Raw genomic sequence first — 24,341 nt, 5'->3', positions numbered from 1 at the left:
GCACCATTTTCCACATCATGGGAACCTCCTCTAGATGAAGGCATAGATGATGATCACCTCCAATTACCAACTTGTCCTTTGGTTAACTGAGGAAGAGTATTTGACGGCCACGATCTCAAACACAAGACTATGGTTATAGTTTACCAGACAGGAGTTATCCCCATGCTCTGATATGTTGTTGGTGCTCCCATGGAATAAATCAAGGCCATTTTACATTGCAAAAGTCATACACATTAAATAAATTCAGTTTTCTTCTTTGTTTATTGGCAGTGGAAAATAAAAGTTTAAGTATTTTATTGAAAGAAAGCAATAAATACTGTGATAAAAATAGTTCAAGGTACTGTATAGACTGTACATAATTTGTTACAAGAAGGCAGAGAAAAACTCAGAACAGCAAAATATTGGACAAATAACAGTACATGATTCAGGCCAACGTACATTAAAAATTGACCACTCAGAATAGCTTTCGGACAGATTTACAACGTGTTGGTATACAATACATAACTCACCATGATACCAACAAAACTGCAGCTGACATGTTGATGGATTACTCAAAAAATACTGAACACTCTTATTGATGAAGCCAAAACAAATTTCCCAATCTCCTATTTATCGGTCACCTTTTAAAAAGTAGTTTGCACAGTATCTATAGATTAGGAAAGGGTTGCAAAAAACAGCAAACCATATTTCATGAAAAATAAATAAGGCTTTCATTTTAAAGTACCCTACTGCTTATACTTTTCAAGTTGAATAGTCCTAATTGACACCACAGTCATTGATATTGGTCCATTTAAAGTTAAACCAGCCTTTTCTTAAGAGTTAAGTAAGGGGGGAAATAACATTTGAGTTATTGAGGTCTTCTCCTTGCACTTATTCCACCTCTTCCTCAATAGTCCTATATATATGGCTTTATCTCGTCTCATATCCGTCTATTCATTGTTAACCATACTGAAAAAAAATGGACAAGCATTTACAGGTTTAAAAATGAGAACAGATGGTTTAAAAAGGATATAATTACAGACTTCAGACTAACTACAACATCAACACACTTAGTGCTGTCAGCATGCAGTTTCTTTTGGGAAAACAGCATGAACATGCCATTACACCCAGATTTTTGTCCTCAACTTTATAAAAAATTTGAATATCTGTAGTAATTACACAACGATTTACAAAACCCCCACAATCTTCATAGGGATGAATACATACAGACATATGATACATTTCCTTGAAAAAATAACATGATTAGGAGTAAAGAAAATTGATTTAAGAAAGAATTGTACATAATTATAAATGTGTTCTAAGCAAAAGTACACAATTAAAGCTAGATGCCAGATCTACAATAAATCAATATTGAAACAAGTTTACATAAATATAAGAAACATTTATTCTAAAATTTCATATCTAAGGTACTCATGAGTTGTGGTTCAACTAATTAAAATCTCTGTAGTAAAATATTAAGTCCAAGTTAGAAATATTGCTACATCACAGATCTCCCGGCTTTCGCAATTCATGTGATGTCCAGTTACTGCATGAAGGCTTTCAATGCTGTGCAGTCATCTGTTGAAATAGTGTGACTGAACTGAAAACATAAAAGGACACAATTAAATACCAAAACTACATGTTAAATACTACAACCACAATAGCAAATGTCAATACTGCAATGTTACTTCATTGCCAAGAACGCATAAATCAAAGTATTAATAAAAATCTGGTTTATTTGGATTTTACATAATGTGGTGGAACACAAGGATTAGCATCAAGGCTACCATAAAAGTACAATCTTGAATACTGTTCAGGAAAATAACTAATTGGAACAGATTTAACCAGTTCCAATTCCATAAAGTACTTGAGCAGATTTTATATCAGTTGCTTTGAGTCAGTGTAAAACCAAGTTCACAATTCTATTTTAAACACATGGCTCCGATATTTAAAAAAGTCTCCAATCTCACATACAAAACCATCATAATCAGAACATCCATTTTATCTACCTTGTGTCATCTTTCAGTTCAATTGTCTAATGATTTATTAGGCTAGCATTAATAATGATTAAGTATAGCAGAATGTTTCAATATAACAAAAAATACTCGAGCAATTCACTTATTTGAAATAATTCTCAAATTCTTGCAATTAGCAGAGATGTTTCTCAATTATCATATTTAAAGTTTTATTTGTTAGTGTAACAAGTAGGCTTGCATTAACACTGCATTGAAGTTAGTAAAAATCCCTTAGTTGCTACACTCCGGCGCCTGTTCTGGTACACTAAGGAAGAATTTAGCATGGCCCATGCACTTAACCAGCATGTCTTTCGGACTATGAAAGTAAACTGGAACACCTGGAGAGGGATGCAGACACGGAGAATGTGCAGACTCCGCACAGACAGTGACCCAAGCTGGGAATCGAATCCGGGTCCCTGGCGCTGTGAGGTAGCAGTGCTAACCACTGTACCACCGCTGAAAGTATAGTACTACCTATTCTTAACTCAAAGTTAAATCACTTATTTTGTCATTTTGCACTTTTGCCTTTACACATTCATTTCATTTTCAGAGTTTGTTATGAACGACATGTGTAAGTGTTCAACAGGGGAGATCAATTGGCAATGCTAGCTGTCCAATTATCACAGGTTCCAACGGTAGCCTTCTAATTATGTCTAGATTTTTTTCAAGACATCTCCCAAATTCAGATCACAAGCCAAATCCGCCAAGAGCAAATGTGCAGTTAATGGAGCAAAACCAAAATGGAATAAACACAATCAAATAAACTTAACTGGGAAAGTAAGTTAGCAACGTTCACACTTAAAAGACCTCAGAAAACTTGCATGTATTTGATGCCTTTACAGCCTGAAATGATTTTGAAGCACTCCACATCCAAATAATTACTTTTGATGTGTAGTCATTGTGGTTATTAGAAAAAACAATCTGTACACAGCAAAATCCCACAGTTAAGTAAATAAATCAAAAACTACTCTCCTGGTGTTAGAGAGACATATTTGTTGGTCAAGAATATTGGATTAAGGCACTCTTCAAATATTGCCCAAATATGTTCACTTTAACGCTTTTTGTTTTGCACAAAACTCAATAATACAACAAGTTTGCACACATCATTTGCTGCAATATCACTTCCCAATGAAACCTAATCAATTGCCTTTCTGAAAGTACATTCCACTGTGGTACTGTCAGTACAGTAAAAGGAAATAAAACTATAGCAAACAGGGAAAGAGACTGCATGTCACACCTAAACTGCAGCAGGTCATGTTCATATCTTGCGCCCTATTGGATTCCACCCTCATTTTGGAATTCATCTCTTGAGAATGGATGTTATTTAATCTTGCAAGCAGAAACCATAACCCTATTAAATTTATTTTTAATTGTCAGCTTCTGACTATAAAGATTTATAATCTCTAACTGGCACAACTGAATTGTGAAACTCTATTAAACCTCTACATCAATCAGAGAGTTTATGCTCATGCGTATGCCATCACAATCAAACTGAACAAGCTGATCTACTACTGCTTCAATAAGACATCCTTGCTCCTGTAGTTAAGTCCTCTTGCAATGAAGGCCAGCATACCATTTGCCTTCCTAGCTGCTTGCTGTAACATGAAAACATAACTAGGAGCAGGAGTAAGTCATCTGGCCCCTCGAGCCTGCTCTGCCATTCAATAAGATCATGACTGATCTTTTTGTGGACTCAGCTGCACTTACCCGCCCACTCACAATAACACTCAATTCCTTTACTGTTCAAAAATGTATCTATCCTTGCCTTAAAAACATTCCATGAGGTAGCCTCAACTACTTCACTAGGCAGGGAACTCCACAGATTCACAACCCTTTGGGCAAAGAAGTTCCTCCTCAACTCAGTCCCAAATCTACTTCCCCTTATTTTGAGGCCATGACCCCCTTGTTCTAGTTTCACCCAACAGTGGAAACAACTTCCCTGCTTCTATATTATCTATTCGCTTCATAATCTAATCTGTCTCTATAAGATTTCCCCTCGTTCTTCTGAATTCCAATGAGTATAGCCCCAGTCTACTCAGTCTCTCTTAATAAGCCAACCCTCTCAACTCCGGAATCAACAAAGTGAATCTCCTCTGTACTCCCTACAGTGCCAGTATACCTTTCTCAACTAAGGAAACCAAAACTGTACACAGTACTCTATGTGTGATCGCATTAGCGCGTTACACAGCTGCAACATAAACCTGCATGCATTGGTTCCAGTGACTGTTTGTTCTAGGACATCCGAGTCCACTTGCTATGTCAACATTTGCCCATCGAACACAATTTAAATAATAATCTGCCATTCTGCTTCTCTGTTCAAAGTGGGTGACCCCACATTTATTCATGTTCCACAGCATCTGCCATGTACTTACCCATTCAACTGATCTAAATCTCCGTGAACCCTCGTAATATCCTCCTTGCCACTCAAATTCCCATCAAGTTTCATGTCAGTGGCAATCTTGGAAATATTACTTTTGGTTCCCTCATCCAAATCAATTGCTGGGACCCAAACACTGATCCCTGTGGGACTCCACAAATCACCCAGTGCCTGCCACTTTGAAGAACCATTTATCCAACTTGGTTTCCTGACGGCTAACTAATTCTCAATCTATAGCAATATATTACCCCCGGTCCCATGCACTTTAATTTTGCAGACGAACCTCTTAGGCGGGACTTTATCAAAAGCTTTCTGAAAGTTCAAATACATCACATCACTGGTTCTGCCTCACCTATTCTGCTAACAACGGCCTCAAAAAACTCCATTAACGTTCGCAAAACATGATTTCCCTTTCATAATTCCATGTTGAATGTGCTTAATCCCGTTAATATTTCCTAAGTGCTCTGTGTTGCGTCCATTATAATCAACTAGCATTTTTCCTGCTATTGATATTCTCTATCCCTTTTCTGTTAAATAATGAGGTTACATTTGCCAACCTCCAATCTGTTGAGACTGTTCCAGAGTATACAGAATTTTAGAAGATGACAACCAATATTTCCTTGATCACTTCCACTAGTACCCTGGGATGTAGATGATCAGGCTCTGGGGTTTTATCGGCTTTCAGTCCCATTAATTTCTCCAGCACTTTGCTTTAGTAATACGAATATTCTTCAATTCCTCCTCCTCATTGGACCCTCGTTTCTTAGTATTTCTGGAAAGTCATTTGTTTCTTCCACTGTCAAGACAGAATTTGAGGTGTACAAGATGCTAAGGGGAATTGCCAAAGTAAACATGGACTGAATGTTTCCTCTTGTAGGGCAATTAGAACAAGAGATCATAGTTTTAGGATAAGGGGAGGCAGATTTAAAACCAAGATGAGGGGAAATTACTTCTCAAAGGGTTGAGAGTCTGTGAAATTCACTAACCCAGAGTGTGACAGTTGCTGGGATGCTGGGACTTTGAGTAACTTTAAGGAAGAGGTGGGCTAATTTTTAATTAGTAACGCTTTGATGGGCTATATGAATGGACAGGAAAGTGGAGCTGAGGCTGAGTTGAGATCAGCCATGATTGCATTAAATGGTGGAATAGGCTTGCAGGGCTAAATTGCCTACTTCTGCTCCTGGTTCTTATGAACTCAAGTAACTGTTTAATCATTTCCTTGTTCTGAATTGCATCATTCTGGTAAATCTATGCAGCACTCCCTCTCAGGCCAAAGTCCAAAACAGGAGAAATTATAATTATAAATTATAATTTTAATATAATTATAATTTTATTACCGGTAATTATAATTTCTCCTGTTTCAGACTTTGTCTTCACTAATCTTTTTCTTTTTATACACTTCTAGAAGCTTTTACAGTCCACATTTATGTTACTTGCAGGTTTAGTCTCATACTCCAACTTTTCCCCTTTTAATCAATCTGTTGGTCCTCCTTTGCTGAGTTCTGACTTGCTCCCCATCCTCAAGCTTGCTACCTTTTCTGTCAACTTTACATGACTCCTCTTTGGATCTAATACTATCCTCAACTTCTTTGGTAAACCATAGTTGGGTCACTTTTCAGGTGTTTTTTGCCCCAGAAAGAAATGTACAACTGTTGTAAAGCTGCCTGACCTGAGTATTTCCAGCATTTTTTGTTTTTATATCAGTTATGCAGCATCTGCTGCATTCTATTTTTACATCATTCTGGTAAATCTACGCAGCACTCACTCTCAGGCCAATATATCCTCCTGAAGGTGTGATGCTCAGAACTGCTCATGGTATTTCAGGTCTGATCTAATAGGAATCTAAAATAGGAACAGGAGTAAGCCACTTGAATCTATTCTGCCAGATCTTGTGGCTGCGAAGACTGCAATGCTAAAAGGAACTCAAATCAGGCATCTTCCATCGTTCACAAACATCCTCTCAAAAATTTTCTTTAGGAAGGTTAAACATCAAAACGTAAAAGTGTAAACAGCAAGACTCACTGCCAAATGCACCTTCATCAGTTCAACAGCCAAAGCTTCTAATGGGTGAATGACTTGTATAATAATTTGGTTATGATAACAACAATGCTTTCAAATTCTAAATGTACAACAAATCAGTAATAAATGAACAAGAAGCTTCACAGCCAAATTTCACTTTTTAAAAAGGACAACTGTAGTCCCCAACTTTTCCTGTTTATAGCCATCTGGCCTGAATTTCTTCAGTGCAGCTAGCAGGAGTCTGCTTTAAAACAAACAGAAAACATTGTGAAGATGCAATCTATTTTCTTCCGAATCTTTAGAGAAAGGTACCTTCTGTTTGTGGTCATGCAAAGATCATGCCAGGGAGATGCAGTGTGTGAATACTTACCCAATATTAACACGAATAAGTTCGTACGGTAGCAGAATCCATTCTTTGCTCTCCAGAAATATTGCCTGCAATTTGCACAGAGACATTGCATGCAAAAGAACATGCTGTTAGTTACAAATTAGTCACTTCTCAAATGCACAAGGCAAAAATGTTTAGCTGCTTTCATGGATCAAAACCCATGGAGATTTTAAATTCCACAATACAGATCAGGTTTCTCAGAGCAGATATTCTCCCTTAGGTTAAAGGGCAGCTAATGTTATAAAGTTGTAGATTCTGAACCCAATTTAGGTTGCATTTGAATAAGTATTAGTGTGTAAATTTTCCATGCATTGCTGGTGAGGCCTGCACACAGCCAGGTGTAATCTGAAAACTGTGCGATGAGCTACATTTAAATTCCCTGTCCAGTGTCGGGTCTCACAAAATGCAACTTCATTTTTAGCCAAGGCCACTGAACCTACAATTATTACAAATAAATGCATCAAATCACCTCTTTAGGGACCACAATCATTGTGATATTTTTGATCTAATTAGCGAATGTAGCACAGAAAAGACAAACAGCTCTTCCACATAAAGGGTTGTTAGTAAAAGTAACATCGCAATATTTTGGTGGTTGGTAGATTGAAACACAGAAAATATGTGAAGCTAAGAGGAAAGATCTGATAAACATGTATAACCAGCTGGCTAACAGCAAAGCATGATAGAAAATGTAGCCAATCTTAAACACAGGCTTTGTGAAACAGCTTGCTTTTGTAAGCAAGGTATATTCAAAGAAAACAAGGTTGTAAGCTGGCATCAAGGAAAATGGGTAACGGTAATCTGTTATGTAGCAAAAGCACTTTCTTGATGCTGAAAGAAACTGGATGAGGAGAAAATGTGAGCAGGCACAGCAGGGAGACCTGCAGGATCAACCATCATGTAAGACAACTGCCTGGAGTTAGAGACAATGACCCGTTGAAGGGAGCCTCACCGTACAACAGGTAGTATTTGAGTCCTGTAATTCATTATGACTAACAAATAATGCAATCCCAGCAGGCAGAGGCTGGAACCAAAATCAAAACACCCATCAGCCAATGTTACAACTAGTTGAGCAGGTCATTAGACAGTGCCAAGAACCACTTACTTCCCCAAAATCAGGGACCCGGTCAAGATCACTTCCCCCCTCCACTACTGGAAAGACCTTGGGGACACGGGCAGACCCCTACCCATATGGCCCCAGTTGCGAAGACAGATTGTCCCAACTCCCTGTATTTTCAGTGCCCAGATTTAACCCTGAGTGCACAATGGTGTCAAGCCTCTCCAACGTGTAGTGTGTAGTGTCAAATGGGATACTGTGGGATGTCCTCCAGTGGAAGGCAAGACAAGAGGCTGCCCTGCTGATTTTTCATGGGACACTGTGGGTGTGGGGGCAACACCCTTAACACATTCAGTGGAATAGACCCACATTAGCACATTAAACAACCATCTTAAGTGGTTTCACTGACCATTCATAAACAGGATTCAAACCTAGCCCCCTGAAGTTTAACCCTGCAAACCTAGTCTGTTACCACCCAGCAAACCTAGTCTGTTACCATCCAATCGTCTCACCACCCTGAAACAGAGCATATTCTTGGCTCTGACCTGATGAGGAAGTATAATTTGTCATTTGACCCAGTAAGTTGCTGCATCCAACAAATAGGAGAAGTATCGGAGGTTCCATTGGAAGTATCCGCAGAAACATATCCTGAAAGAATTTGTACAATTGGGAAACTGTGGACTGGACCCATGGATATGTCTGACAATCCAGAAACGAAAGACATCGTCAACAACCATATGACCGTTTTTATTATCCACAGCATTGCTGCAGTCAAATAACAGGTGTAGTAGTCATAGATGGCCCCAACCAAACCCACAGAAACAGTATGGGTTTCCAAAATAAGCTGTTTCATAGACTGCATTGTGTAAAATTGGCTACTTTTCCCATAATATTTTGCTGTTAGCCACCGGGCTGCAAAGGAATAGAATAGATTAGCTGCAGTGTGGAGCTCGAGGGTCTGGAATGAGGGCCAAAATGGCCTCTTTCTTGGTTTACATTTCTGTAATTAAAAATAAAGCTTATAAAATAGACAACTTAAAAAAAACAAGACATTACTTCATTTCAATGCACTTGATCCACAAGATTTATAGTACAATGACTCTTTCATCTTTCTAGTCTGACCATTACTCAAACTCCTTACTCCCATTCATACATACACTGGCAACAACTGGTGTAATTTTTCCAAGTAATGTTTGAAAGATTCAGAGTTGTTTGATTTATATAATTAATTCAGGCACAGAGATGACTGCTGAAGACCAGATGCAGGCAAAACCTGTGAGCAGACATCACAATGCTTACCTGACTAGAAGCAAATAATCTTGTTAGTTAGTAGTGTAAAATAGATTGACTATTTTGGTGCTGATCTGTTAATAATGTTTACTGTACACCATCTCTGGTGGCTTAAAATTATGGTGAATTTCTATATCAATCTGTATATATCAAGGACCTACTGTAGGATAAACCCAAGAGAAAATGTAACATCTCTAAATTATAAACTAGGTTTTTTATGTCCCTGCCTTTTCTACTTGATGCTGGGGCACTTTTGTAGAGAATGTTCATCCTCTGGTCCATTATCCAACAGATCATTTTTCATAAGCCCGGAGAGAATGTTAGCTATAATGAGAGAAATAAATTGCATTCAAGTTGTGGCTTTGATAACAAGACGCTTCAAAGCACTTTAAAGCCAATTAAATATTTCTTAAGTGTAGCTAATGTTCTAATGTAGAAAACATTTGTGCACAGTAAGCTCCCACAAACAGCAATGTGAAAATAAGCAGGCTTAAGTTTTGTGCAAGGGATAAAAATTAACGGCAGGCTGAACTCCTCTACTCTTCTTTGAATAGTGCCGTATGATCTTCCAAACCATCTGAGGAGGATAACAGGGTCTCGATTTAACATCCCATCTGAAACAGCATGGCTTCGGTATTGCACTGAAAGGTTAGCCTGGATTATGTACTCAAGTCTCTGGAATCAGACTTTGAATCCACAATCTACTGACTTGGATGTGAAAGGGCTATCAACTGAGCCACAATAAGTAGCATCAGAGCCGAGCTTAATCTTGTGCATATAAACTTTCCAGTAGTAGGTCACCTGATCGAGATTAGCAACAGGGGCTGTAGCTGACTTTACCCTTCCTTTCGTCAAGAGCTCTGAGGCTTTTTGTAATACTAGTTACGCACCAGCTTGCATCAATTAATTCAATTACAGGCTGGATGGAAAATATTTCAGTTGCATTCCTGTGATAATATAAAGTCTGACTGCCTCAGCTGTGGATTTTATTCCAAAATTCTACACGACACCTAGATTGCAATTAAAATAATTAGAAAGAAAACAGAGTGTATGTATCACATCATGTCATTTGACACTTCAAAACTTTGTTTTGGAGACTACATTTTCGCTGTCGGGGGAGGTAGTGGAAGCAGATACGATAGTGACTTTTAAGGGGCATCTTGACAAAGTCATGAATAGGATAAGAATAGAGGGATATGGCCCCTGGAAGGGAAGGGGTTTTAGTTCAGTCGGGCAGCGTAGTTGATGCAGCCAAAGGTCCTGTTCCTGTGCTGTAATTTTCTTTATTCTTTACATCAACCATATTTTTCCAGTTAGGTGGCACCCTCCATTATAAGTCTTGACCAATGACTTAAAGTACGAAATTAAAAATGTAAGTGTTGAAATTGTGCATCATGAAAAGGAGTTACAAGGTCAAGAAGCGTAAAACAAAAGCAAAATGAATTATTCTCAAAGGTACGTTGAGGGTTTTCTCAAACATCAGTAATGCCAACATTTTCAGTTCTTTCACTAGAGCACAAAACTATTTTTAACAGGCTACAATTCAGACACAAAATATACTTCAATCAGTTAAGACAGCATTTTAATCTGTCTGGCTGCACTTACTGACAATGCATGCAGTAAACTGGTTTTAAATTTTATTTTGCAACCCAGCTAAACTGCATTTGCTAAAACTAACTCAAGAAGAATTCTTATGCACGCAGAACTGCCAATCAAAATGTTTAGGAGTTTACTGTAGGGTCACATCAGCAATTTTGAAATAGTAATACAAATATGTGTGTCACCCAATAAGAAATCAATACATACCATCTCCTTGCATCTTCTTTGGCTGCATGGAGGGTGAAGATGTTGTTGAGGTAACTCTAAAATTAGCAGGTAACGTCTCTGCTGATCCAGGTGTCATACCCCTTACATCTTTTGGTCGGAACTTCTTTCTCCAAGAAGGTGCTCGTCTGAAACCCTTTTCATCCTCCTTTCACAGTTTAAGGAAATAAAATTTGAGAGAGCTATTTCTAGTTAGCTGTTCCTGAATACAGCATTTGAGGCATAAATTTCCTAATCATAATCAAACATAAAATAACATTAAAGTTTCTTTGAACAGATTTGTCACTAACTTCCTATCTGCGTATGGAAATTAAATAAATGGAGAAGCATCAGGAGGTCACAAGAATCTGTGAAGGAAAAGTTAATTTTGAATCTTACATCATCTAGTCTTCGGTCTGTTCCAAGGGCCAAGAGGTTGTTAAATTCTCTCTCCAATGATTGGCGTGCCTGTAAACATAAACATTATTACTTTTTATTGCAAACTGAAAAGCCTTTTGGTAAAATTAACCCAATACAAATTGCAGTACAAATGTAAAGAAAATTATTACACAAAGTGTTCCAAGCAATTCAAGAGTGTGTGATGGACATAGAATAGTCAGAGGTACAACAAATTCTAAAGGGATTATGAAAACATAGAAAATAGAAGGATATGCCATTCGGCTTTGAGTCTGCTCCGCCATTTGTTTTAATCATGGTTGATCATCAAATTCAATATCCTGATTCCCCCCTTCCTCCATATCCTTTGACCTCTTTAGATCCAATTGAAATCGTTTTACATTGTTTGTAAGGTGGCAAGTTCAATTCCAACCAGTGTCTGCTCCTGTGCAATGCACTTCATTTTCAGCATAAGCCTGCTGTTTCAGCAGCAACACCAGAACAGACAACTGACATCTCTTTAGCATCTTCCAAAACCTAATAGAAACGATTTCTCAAAACAGGTCTAGATCCAAAAGGAAGAAGCAATAAGAGAAAAATATTTGCCTGTTCTGCACAGTTAAAGCTCTCAAAATTCTCTTTTGGATCAATTCTAAGTTGCATCCTTTTAAGAGGCAAAGAACTCAAATATTCATACTTCATCACAGGTTTCTGCCACAAGGCAGAACCTTTGCATTTCTTTGCAAATGGTTTTCATAGAATTCACCAAGGGTCCTGTCCTGTGCACCTTCCAACCCCACACCTGCTACCATTGGAAGAACAAGGACAGCAGATACCTCGGAACACCACCACCTGCAGATTCCCTTCCAAGTTACTCATCATCCTGACTTGGAACTATTTCATTGCTCCTTCACTGTCGCTCGATCAAAATCCTGAAACTTCTTTCCTCCCTAATGGATGGCACAGTGGTTAGCACTGTTGCTTCAGTGCCAGGGAGCTGTGTTCAATTCCCGACTCACTGTCTGTGCAGTCTGCACATTCAGCCTGTGTCTGCGTCAGTTTGCGCTCCAGTTTCCTCCCACAGTCTGAAAGACGTGCTGGTTACATGCATTGGCCATGCTAACTTCTCCTTCAGTGTACCCTAGCAGGCGCCAGAGTTTGCTGACTAGGAGATTTCTACAGAAACTTCATTGCAGTGTTTATGTAAGCCAATATGTGATACGAATAAATCAACTTTAACTATCAGCACTGTGGGCATACCTATGACACATGGACTGCAGCAGTTCAAGATGGCAGCTCACCACCACCTTCCCAAAGGCAACTACGAATGTGCAATAAATGCTGGCCTAGCCAGTGACAGCCACATCCCGTAAATGAATTATTGATCTCACTGAACACTGGAACAGGCTCAAAACTCTAAACAGTCTATTCCTGGTCCTTGGTTTCTAATTCAACTCCTGATGCATTACCACCACTGAATTCAACAATGCTACTCTGGGAATCCCAATTTGCTAGAACTTAGCTGAATCAATACAATGAGTATTGTGGCTACAATAGCAGACTGAAGGCATGGAATTTTGCAGCAGCAAACTCACCTGGTTCCTTAAAGCCTGTGTACCAACTACAAGGAATAAAGAGTATAAGAAACAAGGAGAGCAGGAATAAATGAGCTGAGTCAACTGGAGAAAAATATCCACACAGGCTTAAGCTTAATGACAAAACTGTGTGCTACAGAATTACTTACATAGATTATTCATGGACATTTTCAGCACAGGAGGCCGCCACTGAGCCTACCTGTCCATGGCAGTCAACAAAGATCTGCATTAATCCCATAGGCCTGAAGGCACAAGTGAATATCTAAATACTTCTTCTAAATGTTACAAGAGTTTTTGACTCAAGCACCCTTTCAAGCTATGAGTTCCAGACTTCCACCACCCTCTTGGTGAAAACATTTCTCAATTCCCCTCTTAGCCTTCTATTTCCTACCTTCAATCTATGCCGCTGGTTATTAACCTCTTTACTAATGTAAAAAGTGCCTTCCTATCCACCCTATCAATGCCCCTCATGATCTTGTACACTAAGAGTCCTCTCGACTATCGCTGTTTCAACGAAAACAGCTCCAGCCTTTCGGGGCCTGTTCCTGCTTTGTAATTTCCTTTGTTTTTTCTGGAAGGGTAAGGGGTTTTAATTCGGACAGGCAGCATGGTTGGTGCAGGCTTGGAGGGCCGAAGGGCCTGTTCCTGTGTTGTAATTTTCTTTGATCTTGGTTGTATCTAATCTCTCCTCAGCTCAGACCTTCCAACCCAAGCAGCATCCTGGTAAATCTTCTCTGCACCCTCTCCAATGCAATCACAGCCCTTCGATAACGTGGTGACCAGAACTGCATGCTCCATTGTTGCCCATCATTGCTTATTTTAAGTAGAAAAGTTTAGACAATCAATACACCACAACCAGTAGAAACAAAGTCAGGGAGTATTAAAAATCCTCATTTACAAACAAAATGCATCACTGGCATGAAAACTACGGTCACGTCAAGGATAATCTTTTTCTCTCTCAAAAACCAATACACTTTAGGAAACTTTTCACTAAAGGAATAGATAAAATGTCTGGAGCCTGGTGAACATTGCTGGCCCAGTGCCATATTCTTCTATAGACTTCCTGCATACCTCAATTATTGTGCTCATTATGTACTTCATGGGCAATTAACTTATTTTACTCACACCACATTCTTTGGACCCTGAAAAGCACGAGTGCCAATAAAGAAACTGCCGCCTTCAAATCACCCTTAGAGAGGAAGACAGTGATGACCAATATTCCTACAGTCATAATTCATTTCAGATTTACAATCTCTTCAAATTGACTGGCAAACAAAATAGAATCACTTGGTTGTTATGAGAGTACAGTTTCCTGGAAGATATTTAAAATGTACTTCATTAATGTTTTGAGAAATAAATTCACTGGGGCAATGTTTAGAAATTTGTTTACAAAAAAGTAAATTGCATGGTCCTGACTAAGCTATGATGCCTTCTATTTACAGTGCAGTGCAATTGATTTAATATGATCATTCAGCATATCAGCCAGCAAAGGGAGGGGTTTAACTTTTGATAGTCAATGAGCATTCAAAGACCAGCTGAAAACTAACTGTACAAAAAAAAAACAGAGTAGGGGGGTGGGGGGATCTGAAAGAGGAGGAAACAGTTTTAAAAATTACAAGCCTAATATTAGTAGAAATTCTAGAAAAGCTTTTCTATTGCTCTGATGGGCTTTTGAACTGTGAAAATTGTCTCACGGGTACAGAGGCTAATCTACAACCTTACCTCCGCCCCCCACCCCCCCCCCCCCCACTCCCCGCATTTGTGAATTGAAATCTGAATCAGTAAAGGTAGAGGTAATAGCTTCTTGCATCTTTAAAAACTGTTGGCTTGAAAATGCAGAACAGGCTGAAAAGACTAATTGTCAGGTGGAAGACCACTTGGGTTTGATTTTGGACCACTTTTAACATTACAGGTGCTGAATTTATTGAGCCAGCAGTACTTTGAGCAAAGGCTTTTTAAATACAACTTAATTGTATTTACTATAATCCACTTGAGTTGTGGTATTTGTATCAATGATAACAAGATCCGAAATGTCATGGCAGCTTGATGACATTTCTTCAGTATGGTTAACTTACATTGGTTCCTTATGCTCTGACATTGTCTGATTAGATGCATAGGAAATTTCAAGTTAACTGGTTAAAAATGAGCAAAAAGGAAATTCGAAGATCACATCACTGGCCAGTTCTCCTAATTTCCTGAGAAATTCTTTTAGTAGCACTCAAAATAGTTTCACCCATAAAACACATATCAATGATCTAGCAGAGACAATAATCCCTCAAAGTTTTATGTCCATTATTTTTAAAGGAAATAGGTGGTTTGAGAATATCTTTTGTTACAGCAATGTTTTACAAATCTAGCCCTGTAACACTACTTCTCAGCCAGCAGATGGTACTCTCTCCCCATGCAACACTTCTCAAGTTAATTTCACACATCAGCTACGAGATTTAGTACATGGAATTGGAACAAAATGTTTTAATGGCTAAGGCAGCAAATTATCATTCCCTCCTGTAAAGATTCACTTTTGTTGGCAGACTAGGAGCAAGATGGCCAAGCCAGCTATAAAGAAATCTACCATCCAAATATGGATTGACTGATTCATATGTGACATAAATCCTTCATTAAGTATTGAAGGGTTCATGTATGCAGCTACATAAATGCATGTGGCCAGAAGATATGTCACCAGATGCTTGATTTTAGTACTGATTACTGAATTCTGTTTTCAATAAACATGCATAGAGATTGAAACCATAAAACTTTCACTAGTGACTGTAAAATTTAAAAACTTCTAATATAATGTAAAGTTTTGGGAAAGGCTGCACATATATTTAGCTGCAACCCACTTATGCACTGCAGTTATTATTCTCAAAGAGAAAAGCTCCAGATATACTGGCAGAGAAGTGGTGCAGGCATCCCAACAACCTAGGTTTATAGTGTAGGAAAATGTCCCAAGGTGCTTCACAGGAATGCAATTATACAAAATCTGCTTGATTGGCACCAGATCGACAAACATCCACTCCCTCCACCACTGACACTCAGTAGCAGTAGTCTGTACCATCTACAAAATGCACTGCAGAAATTCACCAAAGATTCTGAGACAGCACATTCCAAACCCACAACCACTTCCATCCAGAAGGAAAGGACAGCAGATAAATGAGAAGGCCACCATCTGCAAGCTCCCTCCAGGCCACTCACCATCCTGATTGGGAGAAGTATCGCTGTTCCTTCGCAGTTGCTGGATCAAATTCTGGAATTCCCTCCGTAACATGTTGTGGGTCAATCAACCCACAGCATGTGGACTGCAGTGATTCAAGAAGGCAGCTCACCAAAAATGCTGGCCAGCCAGTGACGCCCATGTCCCACGAATGAATAAAAAACTGAGCAACCTCCCCCCACCAGCTTCGATTTGATTTGTCACATGTATTAACATACAGTGAAAAGTATTGCTTCTTGCGTGCTGTACAGACAAAGCATACCGTGCATACAGAAGGCAACAAGAGTGTGCAGAATGTAGTTTACATTAGCAGTCAGTCAAATAGCAAAGTTTAAAGGAGGGTCTTAAAGGAGCAGAGAAAAGTAAAGCAAGATTTCCAGAGTTCAGGGTCTACACACCTGAAAACACGGTCAATAAAGGTAGGCTGAAGGCAGTGAGGGATGTGCAAGAACAAACGCACACAATCTTGGTTTCATGACTGTAGTTTCTAAAAGGATGGGTTTTCCTGAAAAAAAGCATCTTGTACAAAAAATGAAAATTGTGTAATTGTACAGCAGTGTCTGTGAAGAGAAAAACCAGGTTCACATTTCAGGCAGAACCTTCTCAATGTGAAATCATCGGTTTTGTTTTAAAGTGGGATTAGTGGGGGATGGTGGAGGTGGGGAGGACTGAAAAACCTGACAGTCTAATCACAGGGCTTTAGTGTTCTGAACAGTCCATATTCCACATAAACAAAAAGGAATTGTTGAATGACACAAAATGCCACGTCAGTGAGGAAATTGAAATTTATTAAAAATACTAAACAATGGGCAGGCAAGTATGGTGAAAGACCCATCCAAAGAAAAAGAAATCAGGAGGAAGTCAGCAAATGCAGGGTACTAAACTGAAAACTGAAACACTAGGCAGCAAGTACAATGGAAACAAAAAGTAGGCCAGCAAACACAGAAGTAGAGACCAGCTTTTGCCAGAACACTGTTTTACAGAGTTCCATAAAAGGGCTTCTGCTCAGAACTATGAACAGTTTGCTCTTTTCCAGATAACTGACTGGCTGACTCCCCTCCTCCACATTCCTCCCCCACCATCAATATAAACTTGGCTGCAAAGAAATAATCAAAAACAAAAGCTACAAGTCACTTGTTAAGACTGTGGTGATGTAGACTGCCAATGAGGGGGGTGCCCTCAGTGACAGATCCATTCAGCACACTGGAGGATATAATGCACCAATTCTTTGCTGGCAAAAGCTATTATTTTTAGAATCCTTCACATGAAAATACGAATTAGGAGCAGGAGTTGGCCATTCAACCTTCAAGCCTGCTCCGCCATTTGATAAAATCATGGCTCATCTGCTTGTGGCCTAAACTCCACTTTTCTATTTACCTCCTATACCCTTTGTCTCCCTTGTTAGCAAAAATTCTAACTCTACCTCCAAAATATTCAATAATGCTGCCTCCACCACTCTTGGCAAGGGAATTGCACACACTCATGACCCTCAAAGAATTTCTTCTCATCTGACTTAAATAGGAAACACTTTATTTTTACATCGTGTCCCCATGTCTCTCCCCCAAAATAAAACATCCTTTCCGCATTCTTTTCAAGATCTTAGGGTATAGGTCCAACTCTGCTCATAAAATAACCCCTTCATCGGAGGAATAAGACGAGTGAATCTTCTCTGAACTACTTCGAAAGCAGTGATGTCCTTTCTTAAATGAGACGACCAAATCCATACACAGTACAATCTCACCAATGCCCTGTACAACTGTAGCAAAATTTTCGTACTTTTATATTCCATTCCTCTGGCACAAATGACAACATTCCATTTGCCGTCCTAATCACTTGCTGCACCTGCAGACTGTGACCAGAACAATTAGGTCTCTCTGCACTGCAGTGTTCTGCAATCCTTCTCCACTGAAATAATACATTCTTTTTTATTTTTCCTGTTTAAGTGAACAGCATTTATCCACAATACACTCCACCTGCATATTTTCCCTCCATTCACATAGAAACTCACTCTCTGTGGACTCATGTCCTTCTCACAACTTACTATACTATCTATTTTTGTGTCATCAGCATGGACCATCCAAGTAGTTGATGTAGATCAGCGGTCTCCAAACTCCGATCCAGATGCGGCACGCTGCAGGCCGGATGCGGCCCGTGGACCGTAGTTTGGAAATCTCAGAAATAATAAATAATTGAAATCTAGCACTGATCCCTGTGGCATGCCACTCGTTATATTTTTCCATCCTGAAAATTTTTCCATACTCTTGGTTCCCAATCTCTATCCTATGCTAGTACTTCACTTCCTACAGCATGAATTTCTATTTGGTGGGGTATCCTTTGATGCCTTCTGAAAATCCAAGTGCACCACATCCACACGCTCCTCTTCAGCCACAGTGCTTGTTAGTTCCTCAAAGACCTCTAATAAATAAGCCAAATACAATTTCCTTTTCAGAAAACCACACTGATTCTGCCCAATTGCACTGATATTGGCCAATTGCCCTGCTTTAGCCTCCTTTATAATACATTCGAGCAGTTCCCCTACAACAGATGCAGGGTTAACCAGCCTGTAGTTTCCTGCTGTGTCTCTCCTTTTTTTAAATAGAGGTGTTACATTGACTGCTTTCCAATCTGACTGGATCTATCCAGAATGTGAGAAACTTTGAAAATTTAAAATCAATGTATCCACCACCTCACTAGCTACTTCTTTTAAGACACTAGGATGAGGTCTATCAGAATCTGGGGACTTTAGTTCAAATGCATTTAGCTCTAATACATTTCTCAATACCCTTTCCCTGATAATTGTAATGGTTTCAAATTTCCCCCGCCTTTTCTTGATTGGCAATTATTTCTGGGATGTTATTGGTGTCTTCTACAGTGAACTTAATATAAAAACATTGGCAAAAATGCAATTGTATCAAGACCCAACATGTCATACCATAAAAACCTGTGCGATAAACACGAAAACGCAACTTTCAAATCCAAGTATAACACTGCAATTGAAATAAAGACTTCAAATATTAGATGTCTAATTTAAAAGGAAACTGCCCACCTGTGTATTCTGCGTTGGTATCTGTAACAAAAGAGCTAGTGCATTGTAATCAAAAAGTTCATCTAGGGCAATTAGTCCACCATGAACTCCAATTTCTACAAGATTATTTGCATATTCCTTAAGTCCAATTGACTGGACCCAGCGTATCACACGCTCATTAGTCCACACCATAACATCTGAAAAAACAGTACAAAGAACAGAATTATCAGAGGGAACATAAGTCATCGTACATACTTTTAACAGTTTACAGATGTATAAGATAGTTAAACAACCTAAACAAACAAATTGAGTTGATTTTTAAGCCCTGGGGGTCATTAAGAATTGAAAAATACTCAAGATATACTACATAAGTATGATTATGATTGATTATGCGCTTGCAGAATCAAAGAAAGATACAGCACAACAGGCCATTCCGCCTGTGTTGTGCAGTGCCTTTAATGCTGAAAGATGCCTTCCGAAAGGGTAATCAAACAAAAATGGATGTGAAGCCAAAGGAGGAGATAATAGGAGAAGTAATAAAACAGGTGGGTCTTAAGGTTCCTAAAATAGAAGTTATAATTAAGAGGTGAATAACTTTTGCAAGAGAAAATGCAGAAGCATGAAACCTAGACAACTGATGGCAGAAGCGTGGGTGTTGGTGAATGCATGAGACACCATGGTCAGAGAAGATATTATAAGCTTGAAAGAGGTTAGACAGATGGGGAAGAATTTAAGCACAATGCTGAGAATTTTAAATTGGAACAACAAGAGCCAATCTTGGTCAGCCAGGTAACTGATGAGTGGAACTTGGTGAGAGTTAGGATCAGGGCAGATGTTTGAATGAGCTGCAGTTTGAGGAAGTTGGGAGCAGAGAAACAGACAAGTCTGTCAACACTCCAGCATCAGAGGGGCTCAGGTAGTAGGGAGATTTGGTAGAATTGGGAGGAAAGTGGGAGGAAACAGAATTAAAAGATCTTAGTATTGAAATGGGATTTTTAGGTTGCAAATTGCCTGGTTCAATCTGAAAGAGTGCCTGGGGAGGGGAACAAAATTGGTACCATGGCTGGAGTCAAACGTGGAGGTGCCAGTGTTGGACTGGGATAAACACAGTAAGTAGTCTCACAACACCAGGTTAAAGTCCAACAGGTTTATTTGGTAGCAAAAGCCACTAGCTTTCGGAGCACTTGCTGCTCCTTCATCAAGTGAGTGGGAGTTCTGTTCACAGAAAGGGCATATAAAGACACAAACTCAATTTACAAAATAATGGTTGGAATGCGAGTCTTTACAGGTAATCAAGTCTCAAAGGTACAGACACTGAGCGGAGAGAGCATTAACTGTGCTTAGTCCTCTCTCCACCTTTGAGACTTGATTACCTGTAAAGACTTGCATCCCAACCATTATTTTGTAAATTGAGTTTGTGTCTTTATATACTCTGTTTGTCAACAGAACTCCTACTCACCTGAAGAAGGAGCAGCAAGCGCTCCGAAAACAAGTGGCTTTTGCTACCAAGTATATCTGTTGGACTTTACCTGGTGTTGAGAGACTTCTTATGGACATAAAAAGATAAGAAATAGGAGCAGGAGTAGGCCATCTAGCCCTTCGAGCCTGCCCCGCCATTCAATAAGATCATGGCTGATCTGTCGTGGCTCAGTTCCACTTTCCCGCCCTCTCCCCATAACCCTTAATCCCCTCTCTATCAAAAACCCATCAACCCGCGTCTTAAAAATATTTAGCGAGGTAGCCTCCACCACTTCAACAGGCGGGGAATTCCACAGATTCACCACCCTTTGAGTGAAGAAGTTCCTCCTCAACTCCGTTCTAAACCGCCCCCCCATTATCTTGAGGCTGTGCCCCCTAGTCCTACTATCCTTTCTGAGCGGGAAGAGTCTCTCCACCTCTATCCTATCCATCCCATTCATCATCTTATACGTCTCAATGAGATCTCCCCTCATTCTTCTAAACTCTAACGAGTACAAGCCTAGTTTATTCAGCCTCTCCTCATAGCTCAACCCCGGCATCAGCCTGGTAAACCTCCTCTGCACTCCCTCCAAGGCCAAAATATCCTTGCGTAAGTACGGCGCCCAAAACTGCACACAGTACTCCAGCTGCAGCCTCACCAATGCCCTATACAGCCGCAGCAAGACCTCCCTACTTTTATATTCAATCCCCCTCGCTATGAAGGCCAGCATCCCATTCGCCTTCCTGACCACCTGCTGCACCTGCAAGCTGGGTTTTTGTGACTCATGCACGAGGACCCCAAGGTCCCTCTGCACCGTTGCCTGCTGCAGTTTTTCACCCTGTAAGTAATAATCCTTCCTACCATTATTCCTACCAAAGTGGACCACCTCACACTTGCCAACATTAAATTCCATTTGCCATTTCCTGGCCCATTCGCCCAGCCTATCTAGATCCTTCTGTAGACTCTCCACACCCTCCGCGCAATTTGCCTTTCCTCCAATCTTGGTGTCATCAGCAAATTTTGACACCCTACACTCGGTTCCCTCCTCCAGATCATCTATATAAATGGTAAATAGCTGAGGCCCCAGCACCGACCCCTGAGGCACTCCACTAGTCACCATCCGCCAATCCGAATAGCACCCATTGACCCCCACTCTCTGCCTCCTATTTGACAACCAATCCTCTATCCACGCTAACACCCTACCCCCAACTCCACGTCCCCTGACCTTCTGCAATAACCTCCTGTGAGGTACCTTGTCAAACGCCTTCTGAAAATCCAGAAAGACCACGTCCACCGGCTCTCCTCTATCCACCGCCCTAGACACATCCTCATAGAACTCCAGTAAATTTGTCAGACACAACTTCCCTTTAATGAAACCGTGCTGCGTCTGCTCTATCAAGCAATTCCTCTCAAGATGCCTCGCTATTTCCTCCTTGATGACGGATTCTAACATTTTACCTACAACAGGCGTTAAACTAACCGGCCTATAATTCCCTGCCTTTTGCCTGGCACCCTCCTTAAACAACGGCGTAACATTAGCCGCTTTCCAATCTTCCGGCACTTCCCCGGAATCCAGCGACGTCTGGAAAATAACCACCAAGGCATCCACTATCACCTCCACCATTTCTTTCAGAACCCTCGGATGCACTCCATCCGGTCCTGGCGACTTGTCCACAATCAGTCCCTCCAGTCTGTCGAGCACCTCCTCTCTAGTAACAGTAATGTCATTAAGACCCTCCAGTCCTACCACCTTTCCATCTCTAACACCCGGCAAATTATTCACGTCCTCCTCCGTGAAGACAGGAACAAAAAAGTTATTCAGGACCTCAGCCATATCCCCATCCCCTACCACTAAGTCCCCCTTCTCATCCTCTAAGGGACCAACGTTCACCCTAGCCAGCCTCTTCCTTTTTTATATATTTATAAAATATGGAGTCAAATGTGACAGATCCAGTTTGCCAATTTTCCAATGCTTAACAAAGAAATTGTAAAGTAGCTGTCTGACAATAAATACCAAGACAGTACAGGGGTACAAGTGGTGAAACATAAGTGTAGGATGTCTTTTTAAAGATTTTATATGTTAATTTTGTTTTACTTTATAATTAATGTTGAACCCTTTCCTTGCAGGCTTTCTTCTGTCTGGGCTTCACAATCCATTTGGAGGGAGCCAAACTGAAAACACTGGGTTGTGGTTAATTAAAAATCTGTTTCAAGCCCTGAAAACAAAGATTAAGACTGTTGAATCGCAGTGGAACCTTGGCACTGAACTGGAATGGTCACTGTTTGTCCAAGAATTGAGATTATACCCAAAGCAGGTCAAGAGTTAAATACAATAAATACCTCTAATATCATGTTGGCCTTCTTCACGCCTCCTTTCCAGTTCCTTCCGATCATAATTTAATCTTTTTAAAGCCATTATTCCACAATGTAGGCTCTTTCTGTTTAAAACAAAATACACATTTGGGCAAAAGACTACCTGGAGGGTAACAAGCGTTCTGAAGCTTTCACATTTACCTCCAATTTTTCATCATTCTTTATTAGGTTTATTTTGCTGATAATTATTTTCCAATTTTCATTCCTCTGGTTTAATTTTTTATGTCCTTAAATGAAAGTACATCTTTTCATTTAATTTTTGATACTTTATTATCCTGTAGTTAAAAAAACTTCATGACTTGAAGTTTCACTTCAACATTTCATTGTCTTTGATTTTTCGAATCAGGTCAAGTATCACCTTTCAATTTAATTTTTCATGCTATTCGATTAATCTTTATGAAGTGACAAGAAATCTACATTACTGCTGAAACATGTCAGAAGTGTTAAAATAGCAATGACCTAATCTGCTGGTTTTAAAATGAATATTGGCTGAATTCCAACACAAACAAGAGAAAAGGCACTTCTTCAATCCTGGCCCAATCAAAATCCATTTTTCTAGTTCAAACTGTACTTAAAACAAAAAAAGCTCCAATGATACTTTCCTGAGAGTTGTTTTCAATTATGTATAAACTACCAGTATGTCCAAAAAGTACAATGAATGAATGAATGAGCCAGAAATTTACCTGTGAAAGCTATCGACCATTTTAAGTTGCCCCCGAAGATCTTTTTTTGTCAAATGGTCCAGCATTCGAGCATCGACCAGACATTCCATAAAGTAGCTGCGGTACTGAGGCAAGCCCAAGCTAGGAAGCCACTCATTGCCGATCCATTCATGATTCATGTCCCCGTATGCTAAAGTCTTAGTTGCCCAAAAGAAAATCAAAAGTTTTACCAGAGAATCTAGCTCAAGTGCCAAGACACATTGCTACTCTTTAGTGATGTGATTATTAAGCCGAGGGGGTCAGGGTTAGCAGGTTTTCTACTCCTTAATGACAGCATGAAATGGAGCATGGGACAACCCCAAGAGATTATTAGCTATTTATACTGACATAAGCATAACTCAGTCTTAAAACAGATTACTGTTACTGAAGTGCAAAACTAAATTTTCAGGAAATATTAAGAGTAAATTACTGCCTTTTGAGAAATACTTCAACATAAGAACAGACGTAAATAAAAGGGGAGATACTATCAGGTATAGAAAATCATATATTGTTAAAAAGCCCACCTGGGCCCAGCTGCCCTCTTCATCATCCTGTTGTTAAAGCGGTTAGAAAAGCATGGGGAAAACATGGGTCAGATAGTTAATAATGGTATATTGGTTTAGTATGCTCACACAGCCAGTATTACTAATGGATGC

General features: G+C 39.7%; 1 protein-coding gene across 16 annotated transcripts in view; it reads right to left on the bottom strand.

Annotated features, from left to right (window-relative positions):
* Positions 1-242: 242 nt before the first annotated feature.
* Positions 243-24,341, bottom strand: part of ppfia1 (PTPRF interacting protein alpha 1) — a 155,271-nt gene continuing 131,172 nt past the window's right edge. For 6 of the 16 annotated variants that reach the window (XM_080189936.1, XM_080189938.1, XM_080189944.1 and 3 more), the window contains 7 exons: positions 23,668-23,843; positions 22,952-23,049; positions 19,174-19,349; positions 11,325-11,393; positions 10,929-11,094; positions 6,761-6,825; positions 243-1,579 (listed from right to left, as the gene is read on the bottom strand). In XM_080189936.1, the coding sequence (XP_080046062.1) occupies positions 6,767-6,825; positions 10,929-11,094; positions 11,325-11,393; positions 19,174-19,349; positions 22,952-23,049; positions 23,668-23,843 (744 nt within the window). In that variant the 3' untranslated portion in view covers positions 243-1,579; positions 6,761-6,766. Of the gene's footprint in view, positions 1,580-6,760; positions 6,826-9,349; positions 9,447-10,928; positions 11,095-11,324; positions 11,394-19,173; positions 19,350-22,951; positions 23,050-23,667; positions 23,844-24,209; positions 24,237-24,341 lie in introns of all 16 variants that reach the window. The other 10 variants (XM_080189934.1, XM_080189942.1, XM_080189935.1 and 7 more) reach the window with 4 other exon arrangements.

This window comes from Carcharhinus amblyrhynchos, chromosome 6 (assembly GCF_965287045.1).
Source record: "Carcharhinus amblyrhynchos chromosome 6, sCarAmb.v2.hapA, whole genome shotgun sequence".
Classification (NCBI taxonomy): domain Eukaryota; kingdom Metazoa; phylum Chordata; class Chondrichthyes; order Carcharhiniformes; family Carcharhinidae; genus Carcharhinus; species Carcharhinus amblyrhynchos.
Note: the sequence above shows the minus strand (reverse complement) of the source record. Positions and strands in the feature narration are given on the sequence as shown.